Genomic DNA, 20,882 nt, shown 5'->3' with positions numbered 1-20,882 from the left:
TAAAAATATTCTCCTTTGCAATGTTTTCTAACTTTCTCACATGAGACATTTCTTCACCCTCTCATATGCCCACTCGTGTGTGGTCAAGTCAATCACGTGGACAAGTTAACGGGTAATGTGAGACATATGCGGTTGTTTTGCCTCATACTTAGTGTAACTTGCTCTAATTTCAAAAGAAAGTTGATGTTCCAACTCAAACAAGAATGGTAAAGAATGGCCTAACCCCTTAGCATGTTTGGATAGACCTGGAAATGATTAATTAGACCTTTGTCAACGTGTCAAAATGAGTATAGAATTTTGACACGGCACAACCCATCAAAGTAACGGATCCATTCATTTTCAATATGACCCGATAAGATCGAATCTGAGTGCGTTGTTTTCGCGCAGCAACGTGTCGTGTACGATTGTTTTAGAAATTCTAAATAGCAATCGTTGCACTTTCTATTTTTATCATAAATGCAATTAAATACACCATCAAATATTATCTTTATCTAGCTTTTTACAATGAATTTAATTTTGATTGAGTGTAAAATGATTATTTTGAAACGACAATAACAACTCTGATTTTGTTAGTTTTAAAAAGAAATCCTAGCTTTGTGCAGTGTAAAAAAGAAATGTTTTATTGGATGAAGTAGGCGTAGGGAAGAAGGATGGAGTGGTCATTTCGAAATACAAACCGCTGGTGCACGTTGTTGGGTTGGGGCTTTTTTATTTATTTATAAATTTATTTACTATATTCAACCCAGAGCCACAGACAGAGTGAGTGAGTACTGCGTAGGCAGGCAAGCCCCTTTTCGATTTCCATTTTTCATCGTTCTCGCCTTCTGAAGCTACCGCTGCTGCGGCGTTGTACGACGGTCATCGGACTCTGATTTCACGGTAACCACTCGAAACGACTCGTTTTAGGGTTTCGTACTGCCATTTGTTCCCGTTGTTATTTGCTAATTTGTGGTATGGATCTGCATATTTTGCCCTAAAATTGGTGTTAGGCTTCAGTTTCTTTCACGAAGATTTATTTTCGTTTTTAATTTATATTTTTAAAGCTTTTCTGAAAGGCTTTATCGTCGCTTGGTTTTTTCGTTGCATTTTGTTTCGGTAGATCGTTAGATCTCGTGCGTTTTTTGCAATGCTGGGAAGCATGTGTGGTTGTTTAGGATTCTAAGAAGGTGATCTTTTAGGGTTTATAGTTGGTATAGTGATTTATTTATTCTGGGTTTTTTACGTTGGTGCTAGAGCAATTGATGATAGCCATTTTATCTTCTGCTTTTATTAGTTTTCTCCTACTTTTTTAAGAAACTGAATTTTACATGACATTCCTGGTGCATTTTACCAAATTCCAGGAACACATAGGATTTTCGAACTTATCGCACCGGAAAATTCTGGGTAACCTTCCCACCTTCTGATTGAAGGTGTTTTCTGTTATTTTAGTGTTTGCTTTGGGGCACTTTTATATGTTGTGGCTCTGGGTATCGTGCTCTCAGCCTTTTGAAAACCCTTGGATATGTTTGTATTCTGGAAAACCCTAACCCATGAGTGGATTCTTTGGTTTGTTGGTGTACATTATGCATTTACTTTCATTTTATACATTCGTTAATACATTGTTTTTGGGTTTATAGCCTTTTATTTCTTTGCTAATGGTTCTTTTGATGCAATACTGATTCTCTGTGTAGACATCATCATGGTGAGGAAGAGGAGAACTGAACTCCCTAGTGGGGAAAGCTCCGAGTCTCATGAACCTGCTGGGGGTCGTGGTTCCCAGCATGCTCCTGAAGGGACTCCGCCACAACAACAGGGTGGAGGAAACTACCAAGGTGGCCGTGGACCGGCCCCCCAGGGAGGTCGTGGAGGCTATGGAGGGGGCCGTGCTGGCCGTGGAGTGCCGCAACAGCAGCAGTATGGTGGGCCCCAGGAATACCAACAACAGCAGTATGGTGGGCCACAGGAATATCAAGGCAGAGGCAGGGGAGGACCGACTCAGCAAGGAGGTCGTGGAGGTTATGGAGGTGGTCGTGGTGGTGTTGGCCGTGGAGGACCACCTTCTCCTGGTGGCCCAACCAGACCTCAGTTCCCCGAGCTGCACCAAGCAACCCCAGTTCCTTACCAAGGGGTCACTCATCAAGTTCCTTATCAAGGGGTCACCTCTCCACCTGTATATGTGGGAAGTTCATCATCATCCCAGCCGCCTGAGCCTTCAGAAGTGGCGGAGCAGCTTGCTGTCCTTACCGTCCAGCAAGAGAGTGCACCTAGCCAGGCTATTCAACCGGTGGCACCCTCAAGTAAGTCAGTCAGGTTCCCGCTTCGCCCTGGTAAGGGTAGCACTGGCAGAAGGTGTACAGTCAAGGCAAACCATTTCTTTGCAGAATTACCTGACAAAGACCTCCACCAGTATGACGTAAGTTCTCTGGCCATTTGTCTGTCTTTTGATATTGTACTTCGGTTGATAATATGTCTTTTCATTATATATATTAGGTTACCATTACGCCGGAGGTCACATCAAGGGGTGTAAATCGTGCTGTGATGGAGCAGCTGGTGACACTGTACAGGGAATCCCATCTTGGAAAACGTCTACCAGCTTATGATGGACGAAAGAGCCTGTATACTGCCGGCCCACTTCCTTTCCTTTCAAAGGAGTTTAAAATCACTCTTATTGATGATGATGATGGTCCAGGTGGACAAAGGTGCGTACTCACAGCTCTTTATTTTTAGTTACATTTTTTCTGTGCACTCTTATTTTGTATGTATTTGATCATGGCTTCTTCTTGATGGCAGGAGAGAGAGGGAATTTAGGGTTGTCATAAAATTTGCAGCACGTGCTGACCTACACCATTTAGGTCTCTTTTTGCAAGGGAGGCAAGCTGATGCACCTCAAGAGGCGCTTCAGGTTTTGGACATTGTTCTTCGCGAATTGCCTACTTCTAGGTAAACAATTTTTTCTGCGTGTTGATGACATGATGACACATTCTTGTTTTATATGTTTGATAGCTAATTTTTTCCTCTTTGGTTGTAGGTACTGTCCCGTTGGCCGTTCATTTTATGCCCCTGGTTTGGGTAGAAGACAGTCACTTGGTGAGGGTTTGGAAAGTTGGCGTGGGTTTTATCAGAGTATTCGTCCGACTCAGATGGGGCTGTCTCTGAATATTGGTACTTAATTTTGTACTATCCCAACATGCATCATTTCTGTGAATAATAGATTATCTACTTTCATCAATTTGATTGTAGTAATGGTGATGTGTTACACTGCATAGTTATTCCGCTGATTGGTGTTTTGTTTACATGCTGTCTAGATATGTCCTCTACTGCTTTTATTGAGCCGTTGCCAGTTATTGAGTTCGTAACACAGCTACTGAATCGGGATGTTACACATAGGCCACTCTCTGATTCTGATCGTGTAAAGGTTAGGTTTCCCTCATTGTTTCCGTTTTGGTGATTTAATTATTTCTCTTGAGTGTTTGTTTGAAAGTGTGACAGTTATTGGGGTGTTGGTACTGTTAATCTGTTTCGTGTTTCCTTGTGTATTTCTGTTTGTGAAAATTAACTTACATGTGTAAAAACTCATTCACTGGGGTTAATGTTTATGTAGTTATTTTTGAGGTAACCTTTCATTCTTATATATTCACTGAAAACTATATGTTTTATAGATCTGATGCTGTAGATGGAGTGTGTATCACAATTGATGTACAGCTATATTTGCCATCATTTTTATATTAGATATCATAGTAACCTTTTAATTGTGAACAGATAAAAAAGGCTCTTCGTGGAGTCAAGGTTGAGGTCACACACCGAGGAAATATGCGCAGAAAGTACCGTATTTCTGGTTTAACGTCACAGGCAACAAGGGAACTGACGTGAGTACTTCTTGACTTTTATATTTGTATATTTCTTATGCTTTCCTATGCTTGTATATTTCTTAACTTCGTATTTGTATTAGGAGCACATTGAGGTGTGTGAAACTTGTTTCCCTGATATTGTATTTTGTCCATTCAGTTTCCCTGTTGATGAAAGAGGAACTATGAAATCTGTCGTTGAGTACTTCTATGAAACTTACCGGTTTGTCATTCAACATACACAATGGCCTTGCCTTCAAGTTGGAAATCAGCAGCGACCGAATTATTTGCCCATGGAGGTGAGTTGTTTCTATAATTTCTAGCTTGTAAATACTAATGGGGATATGGCTGCTAATGAGCAGTAACTGGATTCAGGTTTGTAAAATTGTCGAAGGTCAAAGGTATTCCAAGAGATTGAACGAGAGACAGATAACTGCTTTGCTTAAGGTCACCTGTCAGCGCCCTCATGACAGGGAGCAAGATATTATTCGGGTGTGTTATCTTTTGATTATTCTATTTATCAAGATATATTTTTTGTTGCAGTTGATGCCATGAGCCCTTTGGTTACTGCTTGCTTTGTTATTTGATAATATTGTCATCTTGCTGTCCTTAACTTATCTTCTGTGTCATAATTTAAATGCTCACATCATTTGAAGTTTTATGGTAGAAGGCATCTTTTATCCAGAAATACGATTGATGGTGATATGTTAATTCCCAGTTTAATATTTTGGTACATGTTACAGACAGTTCGTCATAATGCTTACCATGAAGATCCTTACGCCAAGGAGTTTGGAATCAAAATTAGTGAGAATCTGGCTCAGGTTGAAGCTCGTATTCTTCCTGCACCCTGGGTAAGATATGTAATTGCATTCAGTCCCAAAACGTAGTTTGATAGTATATCTGTATTGATTTTTATTTTGCGTAGCTGAAATATCATGATACTGGACGGGAAAAGGATTGCCTGCCCCAAGTTGGTCAGTGGAACATGATGAATAAGGTAATATTCTGGCACCCCTCTAAACCCTTATTTATTTACTTTTACTTAAGTGTGTGGTCAATGTGATCTACCTTTCGACCCAAAGAAAGTCCTATTATTTATGCATTAATGTTTCTTTAATGCCTTTTTTTATTGTCTTCAGTCACACAAGTGAAATTATATATCTGGATATTTGTATGATTGACTGTTTTTAACCTGTTTACCCACTTTACTATGTGATTATTCATGTAGTAGTTCTCATGTTTATGTGGTTAATAAATACTTAGTTGGACATATGGTTATATCTGTAGACAAATGAATGTCCCATGTCTTGCTGAATTATTACAGCCCATTTGGATTACTATGATATTTTGCAGAAAATGGTCAATGGAGGAAAAGTAAACAATTGGATTTGCATTAATTTTTCAAGAAATGTTCAAGACAGTGTGGCCCGGTCCTTCTGTAATGAACTTGCTCAAATGTGTTACATTTCTGGCATGGTATGGAAATTTTCTTTATTATTACAGTTTCCACTGGCTTTAATTGTATTGTTAGTTTTCTATATTTGGATTTCTCTGATGCTGAAGTTTTTTTTTTAATAGGCGTTCAATCCAGAACCCGTACTTCCACCACTTGGAGCTCGACCTGATCAGGCAGAGAAGGCCTTAAAAACTAGGTACCATGATGCAATGACCAAACTCCGGCCCCAGAGCAAGGAGCTTGACCTGCTTGTCGTTATTTTACCAGATAATAATGGCAATCTTTACGGTATGCGTTTGAAATCATTTGGCTCTATTATCTCTTTCTGCTTTTTATTTCTCTCTATAATATCGTCCCAATTTTGTGTTGTCCTGAAGTTCTAGATTCTTGTATGTACTGATAGTCTGATATCCATCCAGGTGACTTGAAACGAATTTGCGAGACGGATCTTGGCCTGGTATCCCAGTGCTGTTTGACGAAACACGTTTTCAGAATGAGTAAACAATACTTGGCAAATGTTGCTTTGAAGATAAATGTGAAGGTTGGCGGAAGGAACACAGTACTTATTGATGCACTGTCAAGACGTATTCCTTTAGTCAGTGACCGTCCTACTATAATTTTTGGTGCTGATGTTACCCATCCTCATCCAGGGGAGGATTCAAGCCCATCAATTGCGGCTGTATGTTGTCGATGATATCTATGGGTTTTGGCTAGTGCTTTCGTATTTGTCTTGAATTCACGTGGAGAGTCACAGTTTAATTGTTCGCATGTCGTTTATGACACAGGTTGTGGCCTCACAAGACTGGCCAGAAATTACCAAGTATGCTGGCTTGGTCTGTGCTCAAGCTCATCGCCAGGAGCTCATCCAGGACCTGTTCAAAACATGGCAGGATCCTCAGAGGGGTACTGTAACTGGTGGAATGATAAAGTATCTCCCTCCCTCTCTCTATCTCTCTCAATTATATTAATTCTCTACTTACTGGGGATTGTTAATTGCAGAACTGAGTTAAATTTGTATGTTAATGTAGGGAACTGCTGATTTCATTCCGTAGAGCAACAGGACAGAAGCCACAGCGCATCATATTTTACAGGCATTTAATGCTCCTTTGCCATTGTTTGTGTCCTACGTACTTCTCCTATTTCTAATGGTGTGTGTATATACACGTTTGTGTTTTCAGGGACGGTGTCAGTGAAGGGCAGTTCTACCAAGTTCTACTATACGAGCTTGATGCGATTCGTAAGGTGAACTTGCATTTTTGGGATTATTCTTTAGTATAGTTGTGCATTTTGTTCTTTGTTAGTAATATTATTAACCTCTTTTTGCTTCTTGTCATTGTTTTCTTCTTCAGGCTTGTGCTTCCTTGGAGCCAAACTATCAGCCACCTGTGACTTTTGTTGTGGTTCAAAAACGGCACCACACCAGGTTGTTTGCCAACAATCACAATGACCGTAATGCAGTTGACAGGAGTGGAAATATCTTACCTGGTAATTAATTTTACCGAATATGAAATGTTTGGATGATGTAGTTCAGTTTTCATGCTTGTTATACGGAAGTTTTACCCAATTGTTTCTGCAGGTACGGTTGTGGACTCCAAAATCTGTCATCCAACAGAGTTTGACTTCTACCTCTGCAGCCATGCTGGAATTCAGGCAATGATTTTTCCTTGGGTTATCAGTGGGGTGTGTGTGTTTGTGAAGCAGCATGTTTATAAATCTGTATACACCATGTTTTGACAGGGTACAAGCCGTCCGGCTCATTACCATGTGCTGTGGGATGAAAACAAGTTTACAGCTGATGAACTGCAGTCACTCACAAACAATCTTTGCTATACGTAAGTTGGCTGATTTAGCAGTTTTAGTCATTGAAATTTTTATTTATTTATATTTTTGAATCCTTGAACTCCAGTGCTGAATGGTTGATCTTTTGAACTCTTGCAGGTATGCAAGATGCACTCGTTCTGTTTCCATTGGTAGACTATCTCTGATGCTTTCTCATTATTTTCTTGTTTGTACTTAAAATAGGCAGTGTTCTGATTTTAGCTTTAAAATTGCAGTTCCTCCGGCGTACTATGCCCATCTTGCTGCATTCCGAGCTCGGTTTTACATGGAACCAGAGACATCAGACAGCGGATCAATGACCAGTGCTGCTCCTGGACGTGGGGCCATGGGTGGCGGTATGGGTCCGCGGAGCACAAGAGCACCAGGTGCAAATGCTGCAGTGAGGCCCTTGCCTGCCCTCAAGGAGAATGTCAAAAGGGTTATGTTCTACTGTTAGAGAGAGAGAGAGGGGAGTCGTTTAGTAGAGGTTGCGAAGAGATGTCGCCTTAACAATGTAGGAAGATTATGCATTGTAATGTCGTCGTTTTGGAGTCTGCCAAGTGCCAAGGGTGTTTATAGCCTTTGCTGCACCTGTGTTTTAGATGTCTGTCGTTAAGTATTTGGAATTTGCCGTTGCAACTGACTGGTACGCGGTTGCTACTGCACTGCGCCAGTCGGGTGTTTTGGGAAGTTAGTAATCTTATGCTGTCGTTTAGATGGAATTCGGACAACCATGACTAGTTGATGCTTTCGTTTAATTTATTCAGTGTCGTCTTGTACGACTTTCAGCTTTAATTCTCTTGTTGGAATGCATTCTTGCTCTTTGTTTTAAGAGAGGTTTAACAAAAAGCCTTCGGTCATGTTTACTTTAACGAAAAATCATATTTGTACGTTAAAAAGTCAATCTCAGTACTATTCATTTTATTCTTTTTCGTTAAAACTTAAAGTTTTCATATTCTTTTCATTAGTTTTTCTTTGTTTTAATTTATCTTAAAGAATTAACATAAAAGAAGAATGATATGGTTTTTTATTTCCAAGGGTTTATGGGATTAGACATTTACGAAAAGTATCTTTCTAAGTCTACTATTTTCGTGAGACTTGGAATGGATAAGTTAGATTCGTGAGAAATCCATTACCTGACGAGTTTTTCATTTCTTCCTTCAAGCTTCTTAGAAATACTTTATTCATTCTATTCCAATATTCTCTACCAAATGAGGCTTCTCTCGCATAATTTTTTTTGTTTTCCTTGGTCAATTTGAAGTACAAATTAGTTTTCCTTTGTTTTATTACGTTAGTAAGAGTGTGTATTGGTGGTGTTACTAGTTTATTTATTATTTTATATGGATAATAAGGTTGATATATCATAAACTTCGATATAGCATTAATGAAAAATTCACGTAATATGAATGAATGTATTGGTAACACTTAGTGACAGTGTGTCATGATTGTGGTGGTGAAAAACGTGTGGACAACTTGAAAAAAAAACACGTCGTAAACTTGAGATCGGAACAAGTAAAGGATAAAAATGCACGTTTACGAAGACCAAGTACGAATTGCTTGAGATTCTTTCCCTCCACTTTTAAAACAAATATACCACAACGAACACCAAATCTGGTTGATTTGCTTCAACCCATTTTATAATTCCTTTCTTGCTTTCATCTTTCCTTTCCCACGTAAAGGTACTAAAGAATAAAGGTTGTTCTTTCTCCGCCCATGGCAATTTCAGCCATATGTAACCTAACCACTCTTCTCTTCCTGCATTTTAAAGTTCCCTATAAATTCACCAATAAACGGAACCAACGTTCATAAAACTAAACCAACTTCGAAGATCGCTTGTGATCAATTGTGCTAATTCGTTGACTGAAATGGCTTCCACCTCCTCAGCTGTGAAGCGATCTGAAAATATTGCAGAAACCATGCCAGACGCACTCAGGGAGAGCCACTTTCATATGAAGAAATGTTTTGCCAGGTTCTTTGATTTTTTATTTTTCATACAATATTTATTTATTTGTTCGTTATAAAATGTTTGTGAAATTCGAATATTGATGTTCTTGTTTAATTAATTATTAATTAAAAAATTCAAACATGCGTGCAAAAAGTTTTGTTGGAACCGGGAAAAGGCTAATAAAGCCCCAGCATATAATGGAGGAGCTGGAAAAATCGATAGAAGACAGGCATGAAAGAAGCAAGGTCTTGGAGGGTTTACTTGGTTACATCCTCAGTTGCACTCAGGAGGCAGCTGTTGTTCCACCGTATGTCGCTTTTGCGGTGAGACCGAATCCCGGTTTCTCAGAATTTGTTAAGGTGAATGCAGACGATCTAGCAGTGGATGGCATTTCTGCTACCCAATACTTGAAGTTCAAAGAAATGATCTTTGACGAAAGCTGGTACGTGTTATACGCATGCGTATGTAGCTACGTGTATATATAATATATATGCATAACTGCTGTCAAATTTGAGCGATGCATGCATGCAACAGGGCGAACGATGAAAATGCTTTGGAAATAGACTTTGGAACCATCGATTTCTCTACTCCTCGAATGACGCTTCCTTCTTCGATCGGAAATGGACTCAACTTCGTCTTAAAGTTAATCTCGTCAAGGCTCAGTACTCATGCCAGCTGCTCCGATTATGCTAAACCACTCCTTGACTACTTATTACCACTTAATTATCACGGAGAGGTAGAAATCATATATGTTACTTTTGTTTGAGATTAACTGATTAATTACTTGATCTTTTGCGGCCTCTCTATTAATTTGTTCTAATTAAAGTACAATGTATATATATATATGCAGAATCTTATGATCAATGAAAGTCTGGATACCGTTGAAAAACTTCAAACCGCATTGATCCGAGCAGAAGTACTCGTCTCCACACTTCCAAAAACCACACCATTCCCGAATTTTGAGCAAAGGTTATCTCTCATGCACCTTTAACTAAAGAATGTATGTGTTATATATATATATATAGATCTTGATTGTGGCAAATGTATTTAATCTTGATCAGGTTTAAAGTGTTGGGTTTTGAGAAAGGATGGGGAGATACAGCAGAAAGAGTTGGGGAGACAATGAGGCTGCTGTCAGAAGTACTCCAAGCGCCAGACTCGGTGAAGTTGGGGTCGTTGTTTAGCAGACTTCCTAACACATTCAACATTGTTATCTTCTCTCCTCACGGCTACTTTGGCCAGTCGAATGTCCTTGGATTGCCCGACACGGGTGGCCAGGTGGTTTATATTCTTGATCAAGTGAGAGCCTTGGAGGAAGAGTTGCTCCTCAGAATAAAACAACAAGGCCTTGCTGTGAAACCTCAGATTCTTGTGGTGAGCTGGACTGACTATGCATAAACAAAAGAATACTGAATAATATGTACATATTGCATTTCTAATTTGTACTTTGTACCTACAATGTATGTACGTACCTGTCATGTACACAGGTGACACGACTTATACCAGACGCTCGAGGAACAAAATGCAACCAGGAGTTGGAAGCTATCATCGACACTAAGCACTCCCACATCCTTAGGGTTCCATTCAGGACAGACAAAGGCGTTCTCCGCCAATGGGTTTCTCGTTTCGATATCTACCCTTATCTCGAGACATTTGCACAGGTTCATCTTCTCACTCTAGGTGTCATATATATGACCAATTTATTCTACCGATCTCATTTCTCCAGTACTAGACATGAGTGTTTGGAAAGAAAAAGTACGATTTACATATTTATTCTGTTCTCATCGTTGTTTATTAGGATGCAACTGCAAAGATCTTACGACACATGGAATGCAAACCGGATCTCATAATTGGGAACTACAGTGATGGAAACCTGGTGGCCTCTCTGATTGCTTCTAAACTTGGAATCACTCAGGTCTAAGTCTACACGTAACCACCTCCTTCGATATATAATTGTTGGTTAAAAACTTGATCTCAACTTAATTAACCTGTTCCAAGTAATTGACCCTCTGCAGGGAACGATTGCGCATGCGCTAGAAAAGACCAAGTACGAAGATTCTGACGCCAAATGGAAGGAATTTGATCCAAAATACCACTTCTCTTGTCAGTTCACAGCTGACATAATCTCTATGAATTGTGCTGATTTTGTCATAACAAGCACATTTCAAGAAATTGCCGGAGGGTTAGTAGTCTTTTATGCCAAAACCATAATTACTATACAAGGTTGACACGATCATCTCCTTAATCGATCAATGTGTTCTTTTCATGTTGCAGCAAGGACCGACCTGGACAGTACGAAAGCCACACAGCATTTACAATGCCAGGACTTTATCGAGTCGTGTCAGGCGTTGATGTGTTTGATCCAAAGTTCAACATTGCTGCCCCTGGTGCTGACCAATCCGTCTACTTTCCCTACTCCGAGAAACAAAAACGATTTACCCAGTTTCAACCTGTCATCGAAGAACTACTCTACACGAAAGAGGAAAACGATGAGCACATGTAATTAATTCTTACACATCTGTCAATTCTTGCACATTTGTTGTGGCAATTTCTAAATAAAAACTCTTGAAAAATAAAACATGCTTGGAACAGAGGATTTTTGGCGGACCAGAAGAAACCGATCATATTCTCAATGGCAAGGCTGGACACAGTGAAGAACCTCACAGGACTCGTTGAGTGGTTTGGAAAGAACAAGAGGCTGAGGAATTTGGTCAATCTTGTAATCGTTGGGGGATTCTTCGATCCATCTAAATCCAAAGACAGAGAAGAAATTGCTGAAATCAAGAAATTGCATGCCTTGGTGCAAGAATATCAACTTAGCGGTCAGTTCAGATGGATAGCGGCTCAGACTGACAGATACCGAAATGGGGAGCTGTACCGGTGCATTGCAGACACTAAGGGAGCTTTTGTGCAGCCTGCGCTGTACGAAGCGTTCGGTCTCACAGTCATTGAGGCCATGAACTGTGGGTTGCCTACATTTGCAACCAACCAAGGAGGCCCTGCAGAAATCATTGTGGATGGCGTCTCAGGTTTCCATATTGATCCCAACAATGGTGATGAATCCAGCAACAAGATTGCTGACTTCTTTGAGAAATGCAAGACGGATGGCGAATACTGGAAGAAGATGTCAGCTGCCGGTCTGCAGCGTATAAACGAATGGTATGACCGCAGGCCTATTTGAGACAGTTTTTGGAATAACTAAAGTGTTTTACAATAACGGAAAAGCGTTTCTAACTACGTTTTAAACCTGAAGAACACTTAAACGCACTTGTAGCAAAAGGGTTTGCTATTGTGCATGATCTTATTGATTTTTGGTTTTGTTGCAGCTATACATGGAAGATATATGCAAACAAAGTGTTGAACATGGGATCAACTTATGGATTTTGGAGGCAGTTGAGAGATGCGCAAAAGTTAGCCAAGGAAACCTACATTCATATGTTTTACAATCTCCTCTTTAGGAAATTGGTACGTCTCGTGATTCTGACCCTGCCATAATCACTCTTAAACAGGCCGTAAAATACACGTTGTATGTTAATGCAGGCAAAGAATGTAGCTGTTCCAAGTGATGGATACGAACAACCGGCGCCAAAGGCCGTAACTGCAGCTGTCGACCAACGCACGTCGGCATCCAAACCTCCGCAGCCAGAAGCAGCACCAACCTTAGCAATCCCTCAGCTGACACCATGGTATATAATTAGTACCTAACATAGGGAACTTGCTTAATTAAATTCTGAATTTTTTTAATGCTAATTAGTTGGATTAATTCATTTGGCAGGGAGAGGGATGAAGGTGGGGAGCTTAGCCAACCTCGAAGCCACAGCAGAGCACGATGCCTATGGAATTGCTGCTGCGTCATCCTTGGTCTTCTCATCATACTTTATTACAAGATTAGGAATATGTACAATTAAGTGTTAAGTGTATAAATAAATTAAATTTAAAGCGAGATCAACTCACAATGATCATGTAAATTCTATATTCTCTCCAACTTCCAATAAAATAACAAAGATCAGTTGCAATACTCAATATTTTGTGTTCTTTTTTCCTTTTTTTTTTGAAAGGAAACCGCACCGTATCACCCTCTGCCGTTGAATTGGTGCAACTGCAGTTTCAAGTTTCTACCAACGCAATTTAAACCAATTTATATAATTTGAACAAATATAAGTTTCCAACAATAATATAAATGTCTGCTTTCGTGTATGGGGGGTTGTAGGCAAGGAAGAAGAGGATCTGTGACAATCACAAAATTCAGTGCACTACAGCAACTGCAGTTGCAGTGACTGGGGCTGGGGATTTGGTGGCTGTGAGAGGTGGGATGAGCGACTGGGGAAGGGAGGGGAAGGTGGCCTGGCGTTTTCAGCGTTTAGGTGGATTAATTTTTAGATTAAATTTGCAAATGTGACATGTCACTGAAAAAAAACAAATATGTTTGTTAATAATTTAATAATAATTCAATCATCAGTCATCATATCATTCAATTTATAAAATATGATTTAAGTAAATGATACTCCTAACATTACTCGTTTTATAGTTCAAATGCATTTTAAAATTTATAAGCAATTGTTATTGGTGGATTAATATTGTATTATTTTTTTAATAGAAAGTTAACGAAAGTGACTAAGATGCAAACATTGTCAACCATAGTGGCTAAATTGGCTAAGTTAAAATCAAACTTACTAAAATAAAATCCTATTATATTTACATATTATATATATATATATATATATTACAGTAATTTTTTTTTCCATATATATATATTACAGTAATTGATTTGATAGCGATTTTGATAAGGCCCCCCTCATCAACTTGAGTTGATAGAGAGTTTAAGGGCCTCCTCCTCCTCATCAACTTTGCGAAGTGGTCCAGCACAAATAATAATACTTTGGACGTTAAAACTAGAAACTAAACCGAATCATCCCCCACTCAATCTTCTTTACTTTTCCAATTTACACTTACACACCAAAATTCAAAAATTTAATTTAAATTTGTGAAAAAAGAATTCCAAGAAAGAAATGAGTAGTGGGTCCTGCTGTGCTGGCAGTGGCAGGCACCAGGCACTGCCACCCTCGACCACGGTGGACCACTTTGTTTTTTAACGTGGCAATTTACTCTTTGGACGTGATTAAGAAAGATCGGTTGATAATAGAATAGGATATTTTCCGGATCTTTTTTGTAGGAATATGTTGTGTTCGTTCATCGTATATAATGCGGTTAGAAATTATTTTAAAATTTAATTTAAAATTGAATATAAATAATACCTAACGAAAACTAACAATACAATATACGATGATTAATTGATCTTCAGATCCCTACAAAGAGAATTTAAAGAAAATCCTTATCTGTCAATAATCAAGAGGTAAACGATGACCATGCCAGTGCACGTGCCACTCTATACCACATGCATTAGCATTGCCACTACCTCTTGATTTTTTTGGGTCAAACACAAGCTTTATTAATATAAGAAAATGTTACCAGAGATAAAATATAAAACATAAAAACTAGGTCAAGTGGACATAAAAAGTCCAAACATTTAATTATTTAACTTAAGTATGAATAACTACTTAATTTTAGGATGATATTAGTCTTAACATTTTAAAATATTTTTAGTAATTATTTAACGTTTTAAAAAATAGACATATGTTAGGTTACCATTGTAAGTGATGAAGGCAAATATTAAGATAATTTTAACAAATACGATGAAATCATATCACCAAGTCACCAACACTTAATGCTAGTGACTTAACAAGTGCATAAATCTCAAATCGTTAGGTGTTTGTTTTAAATGTTTTAAAAAGTTAATCATCCTTGTTAGTAACTTTTTTTACGTAAGTAACACAAATTTGCAGACCTATGCATAACCAAATTGACTAGAGTAATATACTCTCCCATCTGAATCCGAAATTGAATCTCTCTCCTTTAATGTATAATATCATCAGTTGTAAAAAATAAAAAGACTTAATACAAACCACCCCTGCTCTCTCCCCCCCCCCCCCCAAAAAAAAATCTCCAGGACTCCAATTCTAATTTATAGATTAGTATGTGAAAAAATAAAAAGGTGTTAGACTAATTTGGCAAAGGATGATACTAGAAAAACTATTTACTTGAATTATATTTTATAAATTACATAATGTGATAGTTGATGGTTGACTTTGTACATTTAATCCAATTCATTAAATTATTAAAAAAAAATTAATCATCAACCGTCACATCACATAGTCTGCAAAATATGGTCTAAAAACATGATGTTCTTAGCAGTTTTCTTTGGTAAATAAATTACGAAACGAATTTTGAAGTTTTTATTCTGTCAATGATCAATCAATCAACAGGGTTTGGACTTTGGCCTAAGAATAAATCTTGAAGAGGCAAATTTATAATTTATAAAATTGAACAATAATTATTTAGGGAAGTTATACTTGATTTATGTGATTCACAATGAATGGTACCTTTCCTTTCGTAATCAATGTTGGAAATTAACCCCAAAATAAAATTAAAAAATCGACGTAGAAATCAAAGCCAAGAGGTCTAAGACAACGAGGAAATACGACGAGGACGCTTTCTTCGTAAGCTCGTGGATGGGTGAGTGGAATATTTTGAGGAATCTTTATATATAATTGAGAGAATATTATTATAATTATACATTCATCGTCATCGAAAAACATCCAAAATAGAAAAATAAGATATAAACTTGGTTTTCTTGATGAAGATGCATGTTCATAGGCTAACCTCAAAGACAGAAATGAGCTATACGACAAACTCTAAATATTGGACAAGGATTGTCTGCCCTCCCACTTCTGGTGCCCTCCTGTGCCCTTCTGTTTGTATGGTCACGGTTAAGCCACGTCAACATTTTATATTACTATTCATTTTTATCTTATTATCTTTATAAAAAAAACAATATAAAATGTTGACGTGGCTTAACCGTGACCACACAAAATATAGGAGGGCACGGAAGGGCACCGCAAGTGGGAGGACAGACAATCATTGTCCCTAAATATTTCCTAAAAACTGCAAACATAAAATTAACAAGTAAAACATTAAGTGACGAATTGCCTTAGTATAGTTTAAACCAGTAATATCGATTGTAATAAAAAAAAATAAAATATACTAATTAAGTGTTTTAGTGTGTTAAATATTCTATACTATGCATTATGGAGAGATGACAAAATTGGGCACAAAATTAACAAATTTCAAAATGAGGCAGAAAATTAATGAACATAGCGTTGAAATATGGGTTGCAGGCTTGCAGCTGAATTGAAGTGAAGAATTAGGCACAAAATTAAGAAAACTCCAAATTTTGAAAAGTCTTCTCTCTATTATTGATGTAATTCCCAACATTATCTCTCTTGTGGTTCATGTTAGACCAATGACTAGTGGCCATCACCAAAACAACACATCTTTGCGTCTTGCATGTGTGGGCATCGTTTGACTTGGCAACTTGTAACCAAAAATTAAATCCATTCCCCCAAATAGGTTTAACATAACAAGTTCTTTTTGAAATTGTTTAAGGCTTTTGATTGATTAATTTTGTGAAAGAAAATACATTTAGGCTTTTGACATGACATGATATATTAATTCCTTGAATTTTGGAAGAGAAGAGGCTGATTTAAACTCCATGCTGGCCTGGCGGCTGGCCTCATTGTCTGTCCGCTATGTGCAATGATTTACTGGTAAAATTATAATTACATGTATTTCGATAATAACTAGAATTATATGTAAATTGTTCCAGGGGTGGACATTATTAATTTATTATATATATGCAGATGCCTGCGTGCAGTATATATAGATGGACTAACCCTAGTTAGTACTTGCCTTACCTGGTAGACTTGTACAAGCTATGGTGGTCATCCCTTCAATTTTCAATTTATTTATGAAAAAATATTAATTTTATTACTTTTTTTATATGTAGATTCTAGAGCTTTAGAGGTCTTAAGTAAAAATTAGGTACATATTAACAGAAGGATAGTAAGGCTCAGAGGAAGAAACAAATAGCCAGGCAGGCAGGCAGGCATGTAATACAAGTTGACACCTCGTATTAGCAAAACAATCAGGGAATTAAGACTCGAGGCGGAGTTTGCCGAAATATATCCATCCGACAGTCCGACTCCAAAAGCAAGCGAGCGAGAGAGAGAGGGAAGTAAGAATGAGCAAATTATCGGCAGATGAAGCAGCTGGAAATTATGTTAGCGAGAATGATATGATGAAATTGCCAATATCATCATCACCATCGTCACCAACATCCAACGGTGGAAAAGGATCATCAGGCAGCAGTAACCGAGCGTTGTTGGTGAAGAGGATTATAAGGGTGACGTTGCTGTTTGTGGCAGCCACTGTGGGTTGCTTTATCATCTCCGGATTTCTGCTCGGATCCTATTATGACTACGATTTGTCTTCTCATCAGGCCAGTACTCTCTCTCTCTCTCTCTCTCTCTCTCTCTCATGTTCTATTTTGCGTTCATCCGAAGGCTTGTTATTTTAGTTCATAATTAATGCCGGCATATTCCAACAGCTGCATGTTTTATTTATTAGTTTTTTCTGATAACGTTCGATTACAGATATAAAAAATCAAAGCGGTAGTAATTACTTGTAGACTCTTGTAGCAAATTAAGTAAAACAATATATTTTTGTTGTATGCTAGCTAATCTGAAATCAATATATACACAATTATAAAAGGATTTGGCACTCAGATAATTATGTTTATCGATATATGTTTCATAATCTTCAATGGTGAAGAGAGAGAGAGAGAAGAAGTCAATTTGCGCTTCTGGAATTCTAACAATACTTGTCCAAATAGTAGACTTTTTGTTTCTGTTTGCTCACATGGTTAATCAAAGTTTTAAGATCATTACCTTTCTCTCTACTCATCGAACCATGCCAATTTTTGTTTTCTCAACCAATTTAATTCGGATTTTACCCATATTTAATAATTAGCTAGCTCTCCTTGTATATACTACTATTCTTTTTTATCCTGTAATTGTGGATGCTACATGACTCAAAAAGGGTTAATGCTTTTACACATGTAATGGCTGTCCTTGTCGTGTGTACTGGCACACTTGCTCCCGTCCGGGTCGGGGCCCAATGAAAAATCTTGGGTCAAGTTGCCGTACCACCGGGTATGCTCAACCGTTCTCACATAGTTATGAAAACCTGTATAATTTTATCTCATCTAACCTCACGTTGATCTCATATGTGTTTGAGTTGCGCTGTACGAAAAAACTTATCGGACAATCCCTCAGATGTAGGGGTTGGGGTTATGCAATGCCATTACATAGACCAATAATTTGATTTGATCTTTGATGATACAGACCACTCTAGAATATACATTGGATACGGTTCTCAAAAATGCATCTATGAAGGACAAAACCATTATACTAACTACCCTAAATGATGCATGGGCTGAACCCAATTCAATATTCGATCTCTTTTTAGAGAGTTTCGAGATTGGAAGTAACACAAAATGGTTGCTTAAGCATTTGGTAGTCATATGCTTGGACGGAAAAGCATACGCCCGTTGCTTGGCGTCACACCCTCATTGCTACCAACTCTACACTCAAGGTGCCAACTTCACCAGCGAGGCTGCTTTTATGTCTTCCGAGTACTTGGACATGATGTGGAGACGAATCCGATTTTTGTCTTCTATTCTCGACATAGGTTACAACTTTGTCTTTACGGTAATTCCTTTAATCCAATATTCCTAATTTTCCATTGTCTTTCACCTACTAATCTACCTATATATTTATCCAACTTTTACTTACTTTTTTTTTCTTTCTAAAATTGGATGCACAGGACACTGATATAATGTGGCTAAGAGATCCATTCCCACAATTCTACTCAAATGCAGATTTTCAAATTGCATGTGACTTCTTCAACGGTGATTCTTACAGCGTAAATAATTTTCCCAATGGAGGGTTTACCTATGTAAAATCAAACCACCGCACGATTAAATTTTATAAGTATTGGTACTTCTCCAGAAAGGCGTATCCAAAGAAGCATGACCAAGACGTTCTCAACAAGATCAAATTTGATCGCTTCCTCACCCAAATTGGATTGAAAATGAGGTTCTTGGATACACTATACTTTGGTGGGTTCTGCCAGGCTAGTAAGGACTTTAACCAAGTTTGCACAATGCATGCCAATTGTTGTGTTGGTCTCGAAAACAAAGTCAATGATCTTAAAATTTTGCTACAAGTTTGGAGAAGGTACATGTCCTTACCTCCTAATACAACTGCCACGCCACAACTTTCATGGACCGTTCCACAAAATTGCAGGTATATATAATATATTATCGATCATATTGAGTTGTGATTTGTTCTTATTTTATTTGTGTAGGTGATTTTCACTATTTTTTAGTTTTTTACACATTCTTGTTTAATCTGATTATTGGTTTTGTTTGATTTATTCAATCCGATAACCATAAATAAAGAGGGTGTATAAGAAATTAGAAAAAAGTGTGAAAATCACTTTCCCTTTATTTAAAATTGTTATTTTTTGAGAAGCTTTACCTATGTAGACAAAAACACAATATAAATTTTATGAAATTTCGCTAGTTTTGAATGATTTTAAAGAAAGACAAATGTTCAAAAAGATAAAAAGCAAACTAAAATTTAAAATTTCAGTCTTGTTTGTTACCTCACCAAGTTAAAACTACAAACTAAAATCATCTATAGAAACTTCAAATTAGTTTTGAATGTATGTGTAGTTGTCTCTCTTTCTTTTGTTTGGGCAAATACGACTGGTCATCATATGTCGACTTTTTTAATCCAAAACATTTTCTAGAACTTGTTCCGCATTGGTGCAGTCGTATCGTATGTGGGTTCCCGGCCGTCTGATGGGTCCCGCCGATGATGAAAGTGAGGGAAATAAATTTTTACTATTCTTAAACATTTTCTTCTAGAGTTACGTGGTTTGACTTTTTTTTATGTTTGTTTCTTCTAGAAGTATACGATTTGTCGTTTAAAATATTGAACCTTTTTTATTCGACTTTGTTATTGGCTTGAAGCACTTCCTTCCAACGCCTTGGAAAGCACTCGTGACAGGAGGAGAAAGGAAAGGAAATTGCACAAAATTCATTGCAATTGGTAAGTCGTATATGTATATGTGTACATATATATGTATTTAATTAAATTGGCCTCGATACATATCTAACATGTATACAAGATTAGCTGTGAAACACTTGTACAATATTGCATTGTTTATGACTTTTCCAAATTGGAAAATGATTTAAGAAGCATGGATCTGACGTTTTGTATTTTATGTTGTTATTTTAGGTGGCGGGGCGATGGAAATGGCAGCTTGGTGATCAATTATCATGTCATCTTAATATAAAATTGTTCAATACAAAACTGACTCAGTTTGCACTTTGCACTCCTCTTTCATTTTCTTAGCTTTTTTTATTTATTTTTTATTTTTTTATTTTGTGGGTAGAGGAAACAATGAAATGTAGAGAAAATAATTTTACAAAAAAAAAAAAAAAGAAAAAGAAACTTTTTAGCTAAAACGGTCTCTAAGATTTGCATAACACATTACTTTGATCTTTGAGATTGAAAATCAATAGAAATAGTCCCTGAGATTGTCCACCATCCATTATTTTGGTCATTCCGTTAACAATTTCATTAAGCGTCTCAGAGCTCTTGGCCAAAAGTTTGGGCAATTTTCAAAGCTTTGTAACTCAATCGTTTCTTAACCAAATTTGACTCATAATATATCAAAATAAAGATAGGAAAGTGTAGAACAAGATTATACCTATTTGGAAGCCCAATGGTTGTTAGATATTGCCGGAAAATAGCCTGAAAGATGACTGATCTACAGAAAACTCGCTAGAAATTGGGTAAATTTTAAACATTCA

General features: G+C 37.5%; 3 protein-coding genes across 4 annotated transcripts; all 3 read left to right on the top strand.

Moving 5' to 3' along the window:
* The first annotated feature begins 603 nt into the window (after positions 1-603).
* On the top strand, positions 604-7,893 carry LOC137709925 (protein argonaute 1). Its single transcript, XM_068448907.2, has 22 exons — positions 604-879; positions 1,671-2,392; positions 2,470-2,678; positions 2,770-2,919; positions 3,008-3,141; positions 3,285-3,394; positions 3,739-3,845; positions 3,985-4,123; positions 4,200-4,316; positions 4,568-4,675; positions 4,750-4,821; positions 5,178-5,300; positions 5,403-5,568; positions 5,700-5,959; positions 6,066-6,208; positions 6,309-6,371; positions 6,459-6,522; positions 6,630-6,765; positions 6,857-6,930; positions 7,018-7,112; positions 7,219-7,250; positions 7,335-7,893. The coding sequence occupies exons 2-22, from the start codon at positions 1,679-1,681 to the stop codon at positions 7,553-7,555; spliced, it is 3,237 nt and encodes a 1,078-aa protein (XP_068305008.1). The 5' UTR covers positions 604-879; positions 1,671-1,678; the 3' UTR covers positions 7,556-7,893.
* An 812-nt stretch (positions 7,894-8,705) lies between these two features.
* On the top strand, positions 8,706-13,066 carry LOC137711186 (sucrose synthase 6). Its single transcript, XM_068450395.2, has 13 exons — positions 8,706-9,067; positions 9,198-9,485; positions 9,578-9,779; positions 9,894-10,012; positions 10,105-10,417; positions 10,531-10,704; positions 10,842-10,958; positions 11,059-11,225; positions 11,318-11,542; positions 11,636-12,202; positions 12,370-12,508; positions 12,584-12,729; positions 12,819-13,066. The coding sequence occupies exons 1-13, from the start codon at positions 8,964-8,966 to the stop codon at positions 12,949-12,951; spliced, it is 2,694 nt and encodes an 897-aa protein (XP_068306496.1). The 5' UTR covers positions 8,706-8,963; the 3' UTR covers positions 12,952-13,066.
* Positions 13,067-16,566: 3,500 nt separating this feature from the next.
* LOC137710961 (uncharacterized protein At4g15970) lies at positions 16,567-20,397 on the top strand. Of its 2 annotated transcripts, XM_068450134.2 has the most exons (6): positions 16,567-16,707; positions 16,947-17,438; positions 18,343-18,708; positions 18,824-19,305; positions 20,037-20,115; positions 20,305-20,397. In XM_068450134.2, exons 2-5 carry the CDS (start codon positions 17,181-17,183, stop codon positions 20,068-20,070), a joined length of 1,140 nt encoding a protein of 379 aa, XP_068306235.1. In that variant the 5' UTR covers positions 16,567-16,707; positions 16,947-17,180; the 3' UTR covers positions 20,071-20,115; positions 20,305-20,397. The 2 variants fall into 2 exon arrangements, with proteins under 2 accessions (XP_068306235.1, XP_068306234.1); XM_068450133.2 differs by lacking the exon at positions 16,567-16,707 and having other exon boundaries at positions 16,749-17,438.
* Positions 20,398-20,882: the final 485 nt, after the last annotated feature.

The sequence above is a fragment of the Pyrus communis genome, chromosome 6 (assembly GCF_041283825.1).
Source record: "Pyrus communis isolate YQ-2024b chromosome 6, ASM4128382v1, whole genome shotgun sequence".
NCBI classification, from domain to species: domain Eukaryota; kingdom Viridiplantae; phylum Streptophyta; class Magnoliopsida; order Rosales; family Rosaceae; genus Pyrus; species Pyrus communis.
Note: the sequence above shows the minus strand (reverse complement) of the source record. Positions and strands in the feature narration are given on the sequence as shown.